This window comes from Ceratotherium simum, chromosome 24 (genome assembly GCF_057802395.1).
Source record: "Ceratotherium simum simum isolate JZ-2026a chromosome 24, ASM5780239v1, whole genome shotgun sequence".
NCBI classification, from domain to species: domain Eukaryota; kingdom Metazoa; phylum Chordata; class Mammalia; order Perissodactyla; family Rhinocerotidae; genus Ceratotherium; species Ceratotherium simum.
Window position 1 is genome coordinate 48,800,300 of NC_141923.1, and position 19,111 is coordinate 48,819,410.

General features: G+C 39.4%; 1 protein-coding gene across 5 annotated transcripts in view; it reads left to right on the forward strand.

The window, feature by feature from the left end:
* The window catches only part of TXNDC16 (thioredoxin domain containing 16), a 120,241-nt gene that overhangs the window by 39,818 nt on the left and 61,312 nt on the right, over window positions 1–19,111 (forward strand). For all 5 annotated transcript variants that reach the window (XR_015556202.1, XM_004426151.3, XM_087448530.1 and 2 more), the window contains 3 exons: window positions 1,807–1,928; window positions 6,816–6,906; window positions 11,357–11,507. Coding sequence is in view for 4 of the 5 variants with exons in the window: in XM_004426151.3 (XP_004426208.2) it covers window positions 1,807–1,928; window positions 6,816–6,906; window positions 11,357–11,507 (364 nt within the window). In the remaining variant the exon portion in view is untranslated. The remainder of the gene's footprint in view (window positions 1–1,806; window positions 1,929–6,815; window positions 6,907–11,356; window positions 11,508–19,111) is intronic.

The window sequence follows — 19,111 nt, forward strand, 5'->3', positions numbered from 1 at the left end:
TTGTTCTTTTTTCTCAGGATTCCTTTAGTTATTCGGGGTCTTTTGTTGTTCCATATAAATTTTAGGATTCTTTGTTCTATTTCTGTGAAAAATGTTGTTGGAACTTTGATAGGATTGCATTGAATCTATAGATGGCTTTAGGAAGGATGGACATCTTAACTATGTTAATTCTTCCAATCCAAGAGCATGGAATATCTTTCCATTTCTTTGTGTCGTCTTCGATTTCTTTCAGAAATGTTTTATAGTTTTCAGTGTACAGATCTTTCACCTCTTTGGTTGAGTTTATTCCTAGGTATTTTATTCTTTTTGTTGCAATTGTAAATGGGATGGTATTCTTAATTTCTCTTTCTGCTACTTCGTTGTTAGTGTACAGAAATGCAACTGATTTTTGTATGTTGATTTTGTATCCTGCAACTTTACCATATTCGTTTATTACTTCTAAAAGTTTTCTGGTGGATTCTTTAGGGTTTTCTATATATAAAATCATGTCATCTGCAAATAGTGACAGTTTCACTTCTTCCTTTCCAATTTGGATCCCTTTTATTTCTTTCTCTTGCCTGATTGCTCTGGCTGGGACTTGCAGTACTATGTTAAATAGGAGTGGTGACAGTGGGCATCCTTGTCTGGTTCCTGTTCTTAGAGGGATAGCTTTCAGTTTTTCACCATTGAGGATGATATTACCTGTGGGTTTCTCATATATGGTCTTTATTATGTTGAGGTACTTTCCTTCTATCCCCATTTTATTCAGAGTTTTTATCATAAATGGATGCTGTATCTTGTCAAATGCTTTCTCTGCATCTATTGAGATGATCATGTGATTTTTATTCTTCATTTTATTAATGTGGTGTATCACGTTGATTGATTTGCGAATGTTAAACCATCCCTCAGTAAATGTGTTTTTGAGTAAGTGAGCTCTTCAGTGTTTTGGACTGTCATTTCCTCAAATGAAGAATGGGAATGCATAATTCTGTCCTACTTTTTCTTTCATTCATTTAACACATATTTATTGATTACTTACAGTGTACTAGGCTCTATTCTAAGTTATTACAGATATAATGTTAAAATATGAAAGGTCCCTGCCCTAAGAAAGTAACAGTTTAATGAGAGAGGCAGGGATAAACAAGTAAATAAATAAATAATTCTAAATGGTGATAAGTACTATGAAGTAATCAAATAGTGTGAAATGAAAGAGGAAAGTACTGTAGACCAACTTAACATGAGACCAACAGGGAAGACTTCTCTGAAGCAATGATGTTTAAGCTGATACCGGATGTATGAGAAGGAGCAGAGGGAATAGCTTTCAGCAAAGAGAATTGTGTGTGCAAAGGCCCTGAGGTATGCCTAAAGTATGGTAGAGATGAGGAGTAGTGGAAGAAAATCAGGCTGGAGAAGTAGGCAAGGTCTAGATCATGTAGGGCCTCTTAGGCCATAGAAAGAAGCCTAAACTTCTAAAGAAGTTTAGATATGTGAAGGGCTCAAGTGTGTTCAAGGCTGAGAGATCTGTACGGGATTATTTGGCCAGGCTAGGATGTTGGAAAATATAGTTTACATCTATTGAGATGTTGTGATGGAGAATGAGCACTGTTTCTCACAACTCTCCCTGGTTGATGTTCTCAGGGACAGACTAATGATTTAGAGAGTGATTTTAATTTAGTATTAAAATGTTTAGGTTCTTACTACTGGTAATTTGTTCAAAAGAATGAAATTTCTTTTTTGATTAGGTTCTTTAACTTACTCAACAAATATGTATTAAATAACTAAGTATATTTCAGATTTTTCTACTAATTGCATCTCTGTTTATTTCAGTGCTCTTCTTTTTAATGAAGTAAAATATATTACTACCCTGGAAGACCTTCAGAACGTAGAAAATGCTCTGAAAGGAAAAGCAAACGTTGTGTTCTCATATGTAAGAGCCATTGGAACACCAGGTATTTATTATCTTTTACTTTAATCTTTGCTGTGTGTCTGTACTTGTGTGAGTATGTTGAAGGACTTAAAATAGTATACTTTGACCACAATCTTAATATCTTAGAATAAATTTAAAGCTTCTTTGTGTTTCCTTTCTTTAAATGGGCAGCGTAGTATAGAGGTTGAATGAGAACTCTGGAACCAGACTGCCTAAGTTAGACTCCCTGCCCCACCAATTACTTATAGTGTGATCTTGGACAACTTACTTAACCTTAGTTTGCTAGTCACTAAGGTGGTGAAAATAACTGTGCCTGTCTCTTGGTATTAATGTGAGGCCCAAATGAGTTTGAAAACTGAAAATGGTTCCTGTTGTATAGTAGGTGCTCTGAAAGTGTGAGCTGTTTTTACTACATTTCAGTCCTCCTAGTACCTGGCATAGTAGGTTATAGTATTCGATAAATGTTGTTGACTGACTGGCTTTCTTTTTGTATTGGTATTTGCTGCTTATGACATATTTTTCTTGATTTTTAAAAAAAATCTAATTTTGATGGCATCACCTTGAGCATTAGTATGTAATTTTGTTGTAAAGAAGTTTATAAACATTTTATGAACAAATTATAGTTATACTTTCAGGACTTTTATTTGTTAATGGTTATAACTTGACCACGTTAATATGAAATGTTGTTAAAGACATTTTAAAAATTGTATATGCTCTATGAAATAAAATTTTATAAACATAAAGCTTGATGGTTACATAGCATGCCATTGAATTTAATACACTTATAAAATGATTCTCCACAATCTGCCTGTTTTTGTTTACTTTTCAGGGTCATCAGGTGATTGTACTTTGTCCAGAGTTTATAACTGTAATCAATGAGAGGGATGAGCTACAGAGGGCTTACACTGCCAGAGTGGAACCAAACTCCCTAATTTATATTTTAACAGGATCAATCTGACTTCTGTGTGGAATAGATTGGAAGGAGCAATGGTAGACTAAGGGAGAAAATTAGGAAGTTACTGCAATAATGCAGGCAAGAGATGATGGTGGGTGGTTTGGACCAGGGTGTTAGCAATGGAGGTGGCAATACATTTGAATGTTAGCAGTATTTTGGACATAGGACTAACTGAATTTGCTGACCTTTTGGATGTGGAATGAGAGAGAAATAGCAGGCACAAGGGTGGCTCTGGGGTTTTGATCTCAGCTACTTGAAAGGTGAAATTGCTGATAACTAAAGAGGGGAACACTGGAAATAGTTTAGACAAGAAGCTCTGGAATTCACTTTCGGATATCATATTTGTGAAATACCCATTAGACATCCAAGTAGAGATATCAACAAGGTAGTTGGATATTACTAGTCTGCATTTGTTGGTGGGGATACAGACTAGAGGTGTAAATTTGGGAGGTAAAGCTGTGAGACCAGAAGAGATCATGAAGGGAGTGAGGCTAGATGGAAAAGAGAAGACTGAATTCATCAGATACTTCAGCACTGAATAGGTCAGTGAGGTGAGGAGGAACCAGGAAAGGAGACAGAAGGAATGGCCTGTGTGGTAGGAGTGCCCCGTAAGCAAAGTGAAGATAGGATTTTAAGGAAGAGATAGCAACAATTGTGTCAGATGATACTGAAAGGTTAATTAAGATAAGAACTTCCAATTGTCCGTTATGGTTAGCAATATGGAAGTTATTGATGACCTTGGCAAGCACAGTTTCTGTAGAGTGATAGGGTAAATGCCTGATAGCGTATAAGAGAAGAGGTAGAGAGCAACTGGAGACTGAAAACAGAGACTCCTTTGAGGAGTTTTGCTATTAAGGGAGGGAGAAAAATGGGGCAGTGGCTGGAAGAGTATGTGGGATCAAGTGAAAAATTTTCTAAGAAGCATGTTTGCCTGTTGATGAGAAAGAACTAGTTGAAAGGGGGAAATACGTCATGTAGGAGAAAGGGGAGAATTACTGGAGCAACATGTTTGAGTAGACAAGAGGAAATGGAATCTAGCGAACAAGGGGAAGGGTGGTTCTCTGCTGGGAGCACAGAAAATTCATCTATGGTGATAGGAAGGAAGATAGAGAATATGGACATCAATTTAAGTATGTGAGTAGATAGATAACAGTGCTGGGAGCTTGTGGAAGTTTTTTTGATTTTTTTTTTAAACTGGTTCTATTTTCTCAATGAAATAGAAACAAAGTCATCAGATAGTTGAGGAGAGAAGAGATGAAATAGTCGTTTAGGAGGCCTGGAAATAAAGAATGGTTGCTAGGCAGCAATAATAGTTGATGTCAGTAATCTAAAGTGAGACCATTAGCAGAATGATGCCAACAGGTTTTTCTTCCTTTTGGCAACTTTTTTCTTTCAGCAATGTTTACTTTTGTGGGTGTAAGTACAGAACAGGCAGCGTCTATTTAATTTAACTTGGATTATGTTTTAGGCAGATGGGCAGGGGAGTGATTATCAAGATTGAGCATGGAATTTAAGCTGGGTTAAAGGGAAGAGAGGACCAGAGAGGGGTGAAGGACAGTGACAAGTGGTAAGATTGTAGGTCCTAGAGGGTTAGAGTTATGTACTAGACAGAGGGACCTGGAGATGGATGGGTGTGTGTCGGGGGGAGATGCTAGACATTGAGATTTTGGAGGGGTTTGCAGTAATTGGTAATTACAAGGCCTGGAGTGGGACCATAGCAGTGAGTGGTTAAGATAGGGTTGAAAAGACATCATTGGAATCTCTAGAGAATGCCAAGGACTGAGAGGCTAGAATTTTGAAAGGATCAACTATGGGGATAATAAAATCACCAAGGATTATAACAGGAGCTGTATTGCGGAGAGTGGCGTTGTGACAGAAGCTAAATTTTTCGTGGAATGATGGGGAGTGACCTGGCTGGGGTGGTAGATGATTCCAACAAGAGAGAGTGATGAGTGGAATAATCTGATGATATGTGATTCAAGTGGTAGGAAATTAGATAACTGCCTGGAAATGGCAGTGAGGAGAAAAGGGAAAATAAAATAGGAAAAGGAGGGAATCTTCAAGAGTATTTTAAGAAAATTTCCCAGAACTGAAGGATTTGAGCTTCCACATTGAAAGGGCACATCAAGTTCTAGCATAGTAGATGAATGTAGAGCCACACCAAAGCATTTCATTTTGAAATTTCAGAAAATTGGGAACAAACACTATTCTAAATTCTTCCAGAAAGAAAAAAAGAGTTTGCAGTTAAAGGATCAAGAATCAGAATGGCATTGGACTTGTCAATTACAGTGTTGGAAACCGAAGAAAATGGAGCAATGCTTTCAAAATTCTCAGGGGAAATAACTTGAACCTAGAATTCTATGTGCAGACAACTACAGTTAGCTATAAAAGTATAATAAAGACACTTGCAGAAGTATAAGGTCGCGAAAAATGAGTATTCCATATATCCTCTCACAGGAAGGTGCTAGAGAATGAGAGCAAGGGAGCAAATCAGTTGAGAAGATGTGGGTAACAGGGGAAAGGAACCAACACGAGAGAGAGGATAAGAGAATCCCCAGGCTGACGATAGAGTAAGTTCCTAGAGGAAAGTGGTGCAGCAGGTCAAGTAGTAATAGTCCATATTGGAGCAAATCAGAAGGCTCTTCAGAAATGTCTTCAAGAAAAGGGAATTGAGGGGCCGGCAGGTGGCGCAAGCGGTTAAGTGCACGCGCTCCGCTGCGGTGGCCTGGGGTTCGCAGGTTCGGATCCCAGGCGTGCACCGACGCACCACTTGTCAGGCCATGCTGTGGCAGGCGTCCCATATAAAGTGGAGTAAGATGGGCACGGATGTTAGCCCAGGGCCAGTCTTACTCAGAAAAAAGAGGAGGATTGGCAGAGAATTTAGGAATAAATTAGGAAGAAATCTAAACAAAAGTAAAAACGATAGTTATAACTGTAGTGAAAAAAGTTGTTCAAAAAAGGAAAGTATTTACTGAGTCATAACAATGTAAATACTGACTCGAGCTAATAAAAATTAGAATTATATTAGGAGAGTTGAGGGGCTAGAAGTGTGTGCGTTTGTAGAGTGTGGTTACAGAAAAGAGAGCTAATTTATCATCTTCCATAGTAGGAAGTCAATAGATAATACTAACACTTAAAAAAAGTATCAGGAAATAAGAATATAAGAATGTCATTTAGGGACTTGGTGGTAAATACCAAAGAAACAGTAAAAGAGTTGAAAGTAGTTGTCCCTTGGGAATTGGATATGGGGTCAAGGGTAGAAAAACTTGTTTTTCTTAATATACCTTGTAGAATTGTCTCTTTAAACTATATATATAAGAATAAGTTTGATTAAAAAATAACTTAGAGGGGCCGGCCCTGTGGCTTGGCGGTTAAGTGCGCATGCTCCGCTACTGGCGGCCCAGGTTCGGGTCCCGGGCGTGCACCGATGCACTGCTTCTCTGGCCATGCTGAGGCCCTGTCCCACGTACAGCAACTAGAAGGATGTGCAACTATGATGTACAACTATCTACTGGGGGGCTTTGGGGGAGGGGGGAAAGGAGGATTAGGCAATGGATGTTAGCTCAGAGCTGGTCTTCCTCAGCAAAAAAAAATAAATAAATAACTTAGAAACAATACACAAATGTATACATATATAAAATATAACATGAAAGTTGTATGGTGGATTCATATTCTGTTCACTACTGCTAGGAAGAAACTATCATAGATTTGTCATATGTTATATTCTCAAGTATAACTCATTTGCTACTCCCTCTTAATTCTTCTCTTACCTTGAGTGGAATAGACTTTTCATAACTTCTTTAACTGCCTGCATTTTTCCAACTGAGATCCCTACAAAGGATTTTTCTTTAAATATAATAGAGCATAAAAGGGTGTAGGGCTGTATTCAGAATAGAAGTTTACCTTGAGTCACACCAAGTAACTTCTCTCTCAACTCCCTTATGTCTTCTTCAGAGCACAGAGCTGTCATGGAAGCTGCTTTTGTGTATGGGAACACACACCAATTTGTCTTAACCACAGAAATTGCCCTTTTGGAAAGTATTGGGTATGTATAAGAGGCATATGTCAACAATTTTAAGTTTATCTATATATTACTTATTCAACATTTCCGTCATACTCTCACAGTGTGGGCTTATCTGAGAGGATTCATAAGCAGATGTGAATATATAAATGAAACCTGAAATCTCTTTCATTACTATCATCTGCTGTACTACAGTCTGAAAATGAATTTAAATATAAAGAAGTGGTGTTAGACTAAGGTGAATGAAGACAATATGGGTAAGCTGCAAGATGTCATCCTATGAGTGGCCAAGTATATTTAGGTCTACCACAGTGATCAGATAGGTGATAAAATAACAGCTTTCCTAACTAAGCTCCAGAAATTCTTTCTGAGTTCTGTAAGTTACTTTGTCAGAATAATCTTAAATACATTTAAGTACAGTTTTTTTTTTTTTTTGTGAGGAGATCAGCCCTGTGCTAACATCTGCCAATCCTCCTCTTTTTTTGCTGAGGAAGACTGGCCCTGGGCTAACATCCATGCCCATCTTCGTCCACTTTACATGGGACGCCGCCACAGCATGGCCTGCCAAGCAGTGTGTCGGTATGTGCCCGGGATCCGAACCGGTGAACCCTGGGCTGCTGCAGCAGAGCGTGGCACCCAACCGCTTGCGCCACCTGCCGGCCCCTTAAGTACAGTTTTTTAACAATGGTTTAAATGTTTATTTTTCTTTTCTAGTTTCTAGCTTACAATTTTAGGGAGAGGCCTTTTGACTGTTTTTGGCTGGGGAACCTAGGGTTAAAGTTTTTCTTTCCTTTAGTACTTATAGACACAAGGAATAATCAGTGCATTTTAAAGACTTTGAGTTTAGCTTCAAAATGCTCTTCAGGAAAATTAATCCAAAGCAAGGCAAAATAGTGATTGTCTGACGTTTTTATACCATGCAAGAGTTTTTAATGAGCCCTCCTGCCGACCTCGCAGAAAATAGTGACTATTTGATATACCACACACAATTAATTAAATCACAGACATTTTACAACTCTGTAAATTTAGAGGTTAGTGCATAGAAAACTGATAAAGTGAAATGATTTTCTGGGAGGAGTGAGTAGGCAGAGAATCAACTTTCTACAAAGAGAAGTTATGTTTTTATAGCTCTGTGTGACATTAACTAGCATTTCTTTTTCCATTAGTCTCTCTCTCTTTTTTTTTTTTTGTGAGGAAGATCAGCCCTGAGCTAACATCTGATGCCAATCCTCCTCTTTTTTCTGAGGAAGACTGGCTCTGAGCTAACATCTGTGCCCATCTTCCCCTACTTTATATGGGATGCCGCCACAGCATGGCTTGACAAGCAGTGTGTCAGTTTGCGTCTGGGATCCTAACTGATGAACCCCGGGCCGCTGCAGCGGAGCGTGTGCACTTAACTGCTTGCGCCACTGGGCCGGCCCCTCTATTAGTCTCTTCTTGAACTGTCATTCTCCTGGTTCCCTCATTAATGAGTTAAATAAAACTTTGACGCATGTTGACTGTTTGTATAACAATGAATGTTTTTAACAATGTGAGAATCATGCTGACAGAACCATAAAGCTTTACTGTAAGTAGTCACTGAGTCTCAGGATACAATGAGCAGTAGTTTAGCCCGCTACTTTGCTCCTCCCAATTTAGACTGACAGTTTCCTGTCCTGGAATCAGGGAAGCCTTGTTATTCTCTATCCTGTGGTGATTCTATGCAAGCCCCACAGTTTCTCTGAGGGTTAATTGTTTGTACTACTTTCTCTTGTGTTACTAGCTTCTTTATTTTTCAGGTAATGAATAATTGCAAATAGCGCTGATACACTTAAAACACAGAGGGATGGTTATTCATTGGTAAGGTATAGGTCCTATCATTTACCTTACAAATTCTGCTCAGCAAGATATACTGTATATATTCTGATCTTTGACTAAACACAGTAATGTTCTGGAGGGGTTTTTGCTTTCCCCCATTTTTAAATGAGAATTTAAAAATGTACAGTTATTCTGTTTTTCATATACTTTTGAGTATATGATATATTGGAGATTTTTAAATTCTCATTTATTCATGGATAACAAAATAGTGAGGAGTCATACCTGGACCTGATACGACAGGGAAGGACTGTGGATTCAGAATATAGTAGTCCTATGACATCACTTCTGGATGAAGTAGTTGGCTGTGACTGGGTTGGAGGAGAAGTGAATGCATTTTTTTCTTTCATTTGTTCATTCTTTTGTTCAACAAATATTTATTGGATACCTTCTGTGTGCTAGGCAGTATTCCAGTATCTGGGGCTATAACACTGGATAAGTCTAGTATATTAATTGTTATATCATGTTGGGCCTGAGTATGTTTGAAATTATATTGTTGGCTAAGAAGGGTATATATGATGGGTAGTACAAGAGGTAGCATGCCATAGAGACACCACACTTTCTGCTACCTCCCCATATTCCCTTCTTAAAGAATCTGTGTATAGGCCAAGAAGGGTGTTACCCCTATCCCATACGTATCACAGCCAGTTAAATCAGAGCTGGCCACCTGACCTAGTGTCAACCAATCCATTGGCTTACCTGAGCAAAGGAGAGCCCCTCTTCCAGGAACTTGGAATTGGGCATGAAGAAACTGAATTATGCAGTTTTTGGCTCTCTTGCCCACAGGAATGTTTTGCCCATGTAGAAGTAAAGCAGAGAAAGTTGTCTTTTTAAAAATTATTTTACTGAGGTCACACTGGTTTATTACATTGTGTAAATTTCAGGTGTACATTGTTATACTTCCACTTCTGTATGGACTGCATCGTGTTCACCACCAAAAGTCTAGTTTCCATCCGTCACCCTGCGCGTGTAACCCCTTTACCCTTTTTGCCCTCCCCCAAGCCACTTCCCCCCTGGTAACCACCAGTTTGTTCTCTGTATCTATGTGTCTGTCTGTTTAATCTTCCAGGTATGAGAGAAATCATACAGTTTGTGTCTTTCTCTGACTTATTTCACTTTCATTTCTTTAACCATTCAATCTGTTAGAAATTACTTTGTAATTAAATATGAAATCAGTGACCCTTGGAGCTCAGTTTAAGCAATGATCAAGAATTAAAATAAAGTTTTAAAAATAAAAATTTGCAGTATTTCACCAAACCCTACTATTGCTATATGGAGTTTTTTTGTTTTTTTTTTTTGAGGAAGGTTAGCCCTGAGCTAACATCTGTCGCCAATCCTCCTCTTTTTTGCTTAGGAAGATTGGCCCTGGGCTAACATGCGTGCCCATCTTTTTTTTTTTTTTTTTTTTTAAATGTTAATTAATTATTATTATGTTTTTAATTTTATTTATTTATTTATTTTTTCCCCCCAAAGCCCCAGTAGGTAGCTGTATGTCATAGTTGCACATCCTTCTAGTTGCTGTATGTGGGATGCGGCCTCAGCATGGCCGGAGAAGTGGTGCATCGGTGCGTGCCCGGGATCCGAACCAGGGCCGCCAGTAGCAGAGTGCAAGCACTTAACCGCTAAGCCACAGGTTCGGCCCACATCTGTGCCCATCTTCCTCTACTTTATATGGGATGCTACCACAGCATGGCTTGATAAGCAGTGCGTAGGTCTGTGCCCAGGATCTGAATCTGCGAACCCAGGGCCACCAAAGTGGAGTGCACGAACTTAACCACTACACCACTGGGCTGGCCCCCATGTGGAGATTTTTTAAAATGCTATTTTAATTTTGGCAAGCTTTACTTATCCACTGTAAGTTTATCTTTGAATTCTCATATTGAAGGGAGTGCCAAAACTCAAATTATAAGTTATATTTGCTGAGTTTTGTAATATTTCAGATACAAACTAACGAAGTCCCACAGTGTCACATGGTTTTTATCTTAAAGCATGTTTTGGCTGAAGTTTATTCAAAACAGATTTGGATTTAACTTAAACCTAGAAAATTAGTGTTACAAAGCTTTATTTAGCATAGGTCTGGTAAAGCAACTATATTTGAAGGTAATCTCGTCCTCAAAGTGACAGTCTTTTATATAAAAAAAAAAATTGTGTAGACCTGCCTATAACCTAATTTAGAAGTTACCATATAAAAGAGTTCAGGAAAAAAATTGCTTATATAACTCAATTTGTTTATATCCTTTTGTTTCTCAGGTCCATTTTATTTTGTTTGTATTTTGTGTTGCTTCACAATGGTGATATATTCTGAGAAATGGTGTTGTTAGATGATTTTGTCATTGTGTGAACATCATAGAGTGTACTTACACAAACCTAGATGGTATAGCCTACTATACACCTAGACTCTATGGTACTAATCTTGTGGGACCACCATCGTATATGCGGTCTGTCATTGACCAACATCGTTATGTGGCACATGACTGTACTGTTTTAGACTTTGGCTAAAACATTAATTCGAAAGCATGAGACTTAAGACAAAGAGATTTGTTGCTATGTCTTTATGGATGGTAGCATTGGGATCACACATTGAACGTCAGTGGGTCTGTCTCTAATCTTTAATTTGCAGCACCGAGGATATAGAATATGCACATCTCTACTTTTTTCATTGTAAAGCAGTCTTGGACTTGACCCAGCAGTGTAGAAGAACACTAATGGAACGGCCATTGACTACACTGAACATTCATCGATTTATTAAGACAATGGAAGCACCTTTGCTGGTATGTGTCTTATTTTAATATATTAGATAATTCATACATAACATTTATTAAGTTCTGATTCACAGATACACAATTTTAATTAGATGAACTATATATTTTCCCTTTCCTTGGACATACTTCTTTCTTTTAGGGGGATTTAGGAGTCGTTCCTTATTAAAAGTAGGATAGAAGATAGATTATTCATAAAATGATATTTTGATGCCTTGAAATATTGTTGTATTGAAACCCAAATATAGCCTTGTCTAAGTGGAAATGTTGTGTGGTTGTTATAATCAACTGTGACCACTCTTAGATCACAAAGACAACATCATGGTTAAGAAAAGACCTCTTTTGTGAATTTTTTTTTCTTTATTGTGAAATTTTGTTATACATTATTGTTTGTCAGTCACCATATAAATGCATCCCTTCACCCCTTGTGCCCACCCCCCACCCCCCTTGCCCATGGTAACCACCAAACAGTTCTCTCTGTCTGTGTGTTAGTTTATCTTCCACTTATGAGTGAAATCATGTGGTGTTTGTCTTTCTCTTGCTGGATTATTTTGCTTAACATAATACCCTCCAGGTCCATCCATGTTGTTGCAAACGGGGCAATTTTGTCTTTTTTATTACTGAGTAGTATTCCGTTGTGTATATATACCACATCTTCTTTATCCACTCATCAGTCAAGGGACACTTGGGTTGCTCCCATGTCTTGGTTGCAGTGAATAATGCTGTGGTGAACATAGGGGTCCATAAGCCTCTTTGCATTGTTGATTTCAGGTTCATTGGGTAGATACCCAGTAGTGGGATAGCTGGATCACAAGGCATTTCTATTTTTAATTTTTTGAGGAATCTCCTTACTGTTTTCCATAGAGGCTGTGCCAGTTTGCATTCCCACCAGCAGTGAATTAGGGTTCCCATTTCTCCACAGCCTCTCCAGCATATGTTGTTTTTTGTCTTGATGATTATAGCCATTCTAATGGGTGTAAGATGATATCTTAGTGTAGTTTTGATTTGCATTTCCCTCATGATTAGTGCTGTTGAATATCTTTTCATGTGCCTATAGGCCATTTGTATATCGTCTTTGGAGAAGCGTCTATTCATTTCCTCTGCCCATTTTTTGATCGGGTTGTTTGTTGTTTTGTTGTTCAGTTGTGTGAGTTCTTTATATATTATGGAGATTAATCCCTTGTCGGATATTTGGTTTGCAAATAGTTTTTCCCAACTGGTGGTTTGCCTATTCATTTTGATCCTGGTTTCGTTTGCCTTATAGAAGCTCTTTAATCTGATAAAGTCCCACTTGTTTATTTTTTCTTTTGTTTCTCTTGTCTGAGTACACATGGAATTCTAGAAGATCCCTTTATGTCCGATGACGAATAGTGTACTGCCTATATTTTCTTTCAGGAGTTTTATAGTTTCAGGTCTCACCTTCAGGTCTTTGATCCATTTTGAGTTAATTTTTGTGTATGGTGAAAGAAAGGTGGTCTACTTTCATTCTTTTGCATGTGGCTCTCCACTTTTCCCAGCACGATTTATTGAAGAGACTTTCCTTTCTCCATTGTATGTTCTTTGCTCCTTTGTGGAAGATTAGCTGCCTGTAGATGTGAGGTTTTATTTCTGGGCTTTCAATTCTGTTCCTTTTGATCTGTGTGTCTGTTTCTGTACCAGTACCATGCTGTTTTGATTACTATTGCTTTGTAATATGTTTTGAAGTCAGGGATTGTGATGCCTCCAGCTTTGTTCTTTTTTCTCAGGATTGCTTTAGCTATTCAGGGTCTTTTGTTGCCCCATATGAATTTTAGTAGTCTTTGTTCTATTTCCATGAAGAATGTCCTTGGGATTCTGATTGGGATTGCGTTGAATCTGTAGATTGCTTTAGGTAGTATGGACAGTTTAACTATGTTTATTCTTCCAGTCCGTGTGCATGGAATATTTTTCCATTTCTTTATGTCATCATTGATTTCACTCAGTAATGTCTTGTAGTTTTCATTGTATAGGTCTTTCACCTCCTTGGTTAAATTTATTCCTAGATATTTTATTGCTTTCATTGCTGTTGTAAATGGGATTGTCCTTTTGAGTTCTCTTTCTGTTAGTTCATTATTAGTATATAGAAATGCAACTGATTTTTGTAGGTTGATTTTGTACCCTGCAATTTGCTGTAGTTGTTGATTATTTCTAAGTTTTCCAATGGATTCGTTAGGGTTTTCTATATATAAGATCATGTCATCGGCAAACAGTGAGAGTTTCACTTCTTTGTTGCCTATTTGTATTCCTTTTATTCGTTTTTCTCGCCTAATTGCTCTGGCCAGAACCTCCAGTACTATGCTGAATAAGAGTGGTGAGAGTGGGCACCTTTCTCTTGTTCCTGTTTGCAGAGGAATGGCTTTCAGTTTTTCCCCATTGAGTATGATGTTGGCTGTGGGTTTGTCATATATGGTCTTTATTATGTTGAGGTACCTTCCTTCTGTACCCATTTTTTTTGAGAGTTTTTAATCATAAATGGATGTTGTATCTTGTCAGATGCCTTCTCTGCATCTATTGAGATGATCATGTGGTTTTTATTCCTCACTCTGTTAATGTGGTGTATCACATTGATTGATTTGCGGATGTTGTACCGTCCCTGTGTCCCTGGTATAAATCCCACTTGTTGGTGGTGTATGATCTTTTGAATGTGTTGCTATATTCGGTTGGCCAATATTTTGTTGAGGATTTTTGCATTTGTGTTCATCAGGGATATTGGTCTGTAGTTTTCCTTCTTAGTATTGTCTTTGTCTGGCTTTGGTATCAGGGTGATGTTGGCCTTATAGTATGTGTTGTGAAGTGTTCCATCTTCCTCTATTTTTTGGAATAATTTGAGAAGGGTAGATATTAGATCTTCTTTGAATGTTTGTTACAGTTCTCCAGAGAAGCCATCTGGTCCTGGACTTTTATTTTTTGGGAGGTTTTAGATTACTGTTTCAATCTCTTTGCTTGTGATTGGTCTACTCAGTTTCTCTATTTCTTCTTGATTCAGTTTTGGGAGGTTGTATGAGTCTAAGAATTTATCTATTTCTTCTAGATTGTCTAGTTTGTTGGCATATAGTTTTTCATAGTATTCTCCTATAATCTTTTGTATTTCTGTGTTATCTGTTGTAATTTGTCCTTTTTCATTTCTAATTTTATTTATTTGGGCCTTTTCTCTCTTTTTGTCTTTGTGAGTCTGGCTAAGGGTTTGTCAATTTTGTTTATCTTCTGAAAGAACCAGCTCTTTGGTACATTGATCCTTTCTACTATTTTTTTTATTTCTATTTCATTTTTTTCTGCTCTGATTTTTATTACTTCCCTCCTTCTGCTGACTTTTGGCTTTGTCCATTCTTCTTTTTCTAATTCTGTTAGCCATAGTTTGAGGGTGCTTATTTGGGCTTCTTCTTGTTTGGTAATGTGGGCCTGTATTGCTATGAATTTCCCTCTCAGGACTGCTTTTGCTGCATCCCATATGAGTTGGTACAGTCTATTTTCACTTTCATTTGTCTTCAGATATGTTTTGATTTCTCCTTTAATTTCACCAATGATCCATTGGTTGTTCAGTAGCATGTTGTTTAGTCTCCACATCTCTGTCACTTTCCCGGTTTTTTTCTTGTAGTTGATTTCTAGCTTCATGGCGTTATAGTCGGAAAAGATGCTTGTTATGGTTTCAATCTTCTTAAATTTATAGAGGCATTCTTTGTTTCCCACCATATGGTCTATTTTTGAGAATGTTCCATGCATGCTTGAGAAGAATGTGTGATCTGCTGTGTTTGGATGGAGTGCTCTATATATGTTTATTAAGTCCATCTCATCAAGTTTTTCATTTAAGTCCACTATTTCCTTATTAGCTTTCAGTCTGGATTATCTGTCCGTTGATGTAAGTGGGGTGTTAAGATCCCCTACTGTTATTGTGGTGTTGTTAATATCTCCTTTTAGGTTTGTCAATAGTTGCTTTATGTACTTTGGTGCTCCTGTGTTGGGTGCATATATATTTATGTGATATTGTCTTCTTGGTGGAGTGTCCGTTTTATCATTATATATTGCCCCCTTTGTCTCTTATTAGTTGTTTTATCTTGAAGTCAACTTTGTCTGATAGAAGTATCGCAACACCTGTTTTCTTTTATCTGCTGTTAGCTTGGAGTATTGTCTTCAGTCCTTTCATTCTGAGCCTGTGTTTGTCTTTAGAGCTGAGATGTGTTTCCTGGAGGCAGCATATTGTTGGGTCTTTGTTTTTTAATCCATCCCACCACTCTGTGTCTTTTGATTGGAGAGTTCAGTCCATTTGCATTTGGGGTAATTATTGATATAGGAGGGCTTATTGTTGCTATTTTGTCACTCATTTTCTGGTTCTTTTGCATTTCTTTTGTTTCTTGTCCTGTGTGTTTTGGACTACCAATTTAGTTTGGTAGTTCTGTATGTAGGTTCTCTTCATTTTCTCTTTATCGTGTGTAAGTCTGTTCTGGTTATTTGGTTAGTGGTTACCATGAGGTTTGTGTAAAAAATCTTGTGGATGTGATAGTCCATTTTTTCATGGCCTCTTATTCCCTTAGACTAAGTCAATTCGATCTCTTTCCTCTTCCCTTCTAAGTTATTGTTGTCACAACTTATTCCATCTTGTCTTGTGAGTTTGTGTTTAAAATGATGAGGTTATATTTATTTTTGGTGTTTTCCTTCCCTTGACCTTTGGTTTTATAATTGAGTGTTTGCTAATCTCTTCTGATAGAGAGCTGCAATTTTTCTGTTTTGTCGACCTATTTTCTTCCTTGTTCAAAACTTTGTATCCCCTTTCTCTTTTTTTTCTCAGGCATGAGGGCCTTCTTGAGTACTTCTTATAGTAGGGGTCTTGTAGCAGTGAACTCCCTTTGCTTTTGTTTATCAGGGATAGTTTTTATTTCTCTATCATATCTGAAGGGAATTTTTGCTGGATAGAGTATTCTTTTTTTGTGTGTGTGTGTGAGGAAGATCAGCCCTGAGCTAACATCCATGCTAATCCTCCTCTTTTTGCTCAGGAAGACCGGCCCTGAGCTAACATCTATTGCCAATCCTCCTCCTTTTTTTTCCCCCAAAGGCCCAGTAGATAGTTGTGCATCATAGTTGCACATCCTTCTAGTTGCTGTATGTGGGACGCGGCCTCAGCGTGGCCGGAGAAGCAGTGCATCAGTGCGCGCCCGGGATCCGAACCCGGGCCACCAGTAGTGGAGCGTGTGCACTCAACCACTGAGCCACGGGTCCGGCCCCTGGATAGAGTATTCTTGACTGAAAGGTTTTGACTTTCAGAATTTTGAATATGTCGTTCTATTCTCTCCTAGCCTTGAAGGTTTCTGTTGAGAAATCGGCTGACAGCCTGATAGGAATTGCTTTGTACAGTATTTTTTTTTGTCTAGCTGTCCCTCTTATTGTTTCTTTGTTGTTGACTTTTGCCAGCTCTACTACTATACGCCTTGGAGTGGATCTTTTTGTGTTGATATATTTAGGAGATCTATTGATTTCGTTCACTGATATTTCCAGCTCCTTCCCCAGGTTTGGGAAGTTCTGAGCTATTATTTCTTTGAACAGGTTCTCTGCTCCTTTTTCCCTCTCTTCTCCATCTGGAATACCTATAATCCTTATGTTAGATTTCCTAATTGAGTGGGCTATTTGTCGGAGTGTTTCTTCAATTCTTTTTAATCTTAGTTCTCTTTCTTCCTCCATTTGGAGCATTTCTGCATTGCTGTCTTCAATATTGCTAATTCTTTCCTCCATATTGTCAGCTCTGATGCTTAAGGCTTCCAGATTTGTCTTTATCTCCTCTATTGTGTTTTCATCTCTAAGATTTCTAATTGGTTTTTCTTTATAGTTTCTATCTCTTTTGTGAAGAAATTCCTGATTTCATTGAATTGTCTGTGTTTTCTTGTATTTTGTTGAGCTTTTTTATGATAGCTATTTTGAATTCTGTGTCATTAAGGTTATACATTTCTGTGCTTTCAGGGTTGCTTTCTGGGTGCTTGTCATTTTCCTTCTGTTCTGGAGATTTAATATGTTTTTTTTGTGTGTGAGAAAGGTTAGCCCTGAGCTAACATCCGATGCCAATCCTCCTCTTTTTGCCGAGGAAGATTGGCCCTGGGCTAACATCCGTGCGCATCATCCTCTACTTTATGTTGGATGCTCTCACAGCATGGCTTGACCAGAGGTGCATCGGTGCTTGCCTGGGATCCAAACCCGTGAACCCCGGGCTGCCGAAGCGGAGCCCACACACTTAACTGTTACGCCACTGGGCCAACACCTGGAGATTTAATATATTTTTGCATAGGGCCTGTTGGTGTTGGCTTATTTTTTCTCATACTGAAAATATCTGGTCGCAGTTTCCTCCTGCTGCCATTGGCTGGGGATCAAGAGCTGTGTATTGTGTGCTCGCTTCGATCCACGGGTGCTGTGGTTGGCCTGTGGCTGATCTGAAGCGTGGCTGAACAGAGCCTGCTAAGGCTGGAGTGCAGGAGCACCTGGGAGTGGATTGCAGCTAGGCCAAAGCAGCTGGAGCTTGTGCGCTGGTAGGCCGAAGAAGCCAAATCTAGAGCGCCGCTGAGCCTCAGTGCAGCTGAGTGGAAGCAGTTGGAGCTGGAGCCTGGGAACACCTGGAGCTGGAGCATGGCTAGGTTGACCCAACTCGAGTTGGAGCACTGCTGGGTTGAAGCAGCTGTAGCTGAAGTGCGGCTAGGCCAAAGAAGCTGGAGCTGGAGTGCAGCTGGGCCCAAGAAGCTGGAGCTGGAGTGTGGCTGGGCCGAAGAACCTGGAGGTGGAGCGTGGCTGGGCCGAAGGAGCTGGAGCTGGAGTGTGGCTGGGCCGAAGTAGCTGCCGTCAAAGCAGCTGGAGCCTGAATGCAGCCAAACTGAAGTAGCTGGAGCTGGAGCACAGTCAAGCTGAAGGAGCCATGGCAGGGGCGTGGTTGAGCCTGGCCCACTGGGGCTGGAACGCAGTGGAGGTGGGGCTGCCCGGGCCTTCGGCGTGGGCACGCTGCCGCCACTAGTGCTGGGCCGGAGCTGAGCTGAAGTGCCACTGAGCTGAGGCTGCAGGGCTGCTGTGCTGAAGTGCCAGGCTGGCGGTCTTGGAGGGGCACTTACTTTTGCCTCCCTGATCCCAGGGGTTTCTCGCTTCCCTGTCACTCTCTGCTCTCCTGAAGTGCTAGCCTGTCGAAGGTACCCTCACAACAGTTCCTCTCCCTCTGTAGGGGAATTCCCCACAGGCTGTGAGGGATCTTGGAGAGTGACGGTTTTCCCTCAGAGGGCTGCCTGGTCTCAGTCTCAGGGTCACCCTCCTTAGGGAGGGAATAGAGCTCTTCTTACCTCCTTCTACTTCCTCTGGGGATTCCAGCACCTCAGTCCTTGGATGTACGGCTGCATGGGTCCCTCAGACGTCCCCTGTGTTGTGTGAATAAGTTCTGTTGGAATATGAATGTCCTTTTTATTGTGTCTTAGAGGGGGAAGAGTTCAGTAGGGGAAGCTCACTCCGCCGTGATGCTGATGTCACTCTGTGAATGTTTTGATCACTAGTTTAAGAGTTGGTAAGTATTGGAATTGTAGCATTTTTCGTTCCCCGCTTTTCTTAGTGGTATCCTGGAATAATTTTATAGACTCAATAGGTTA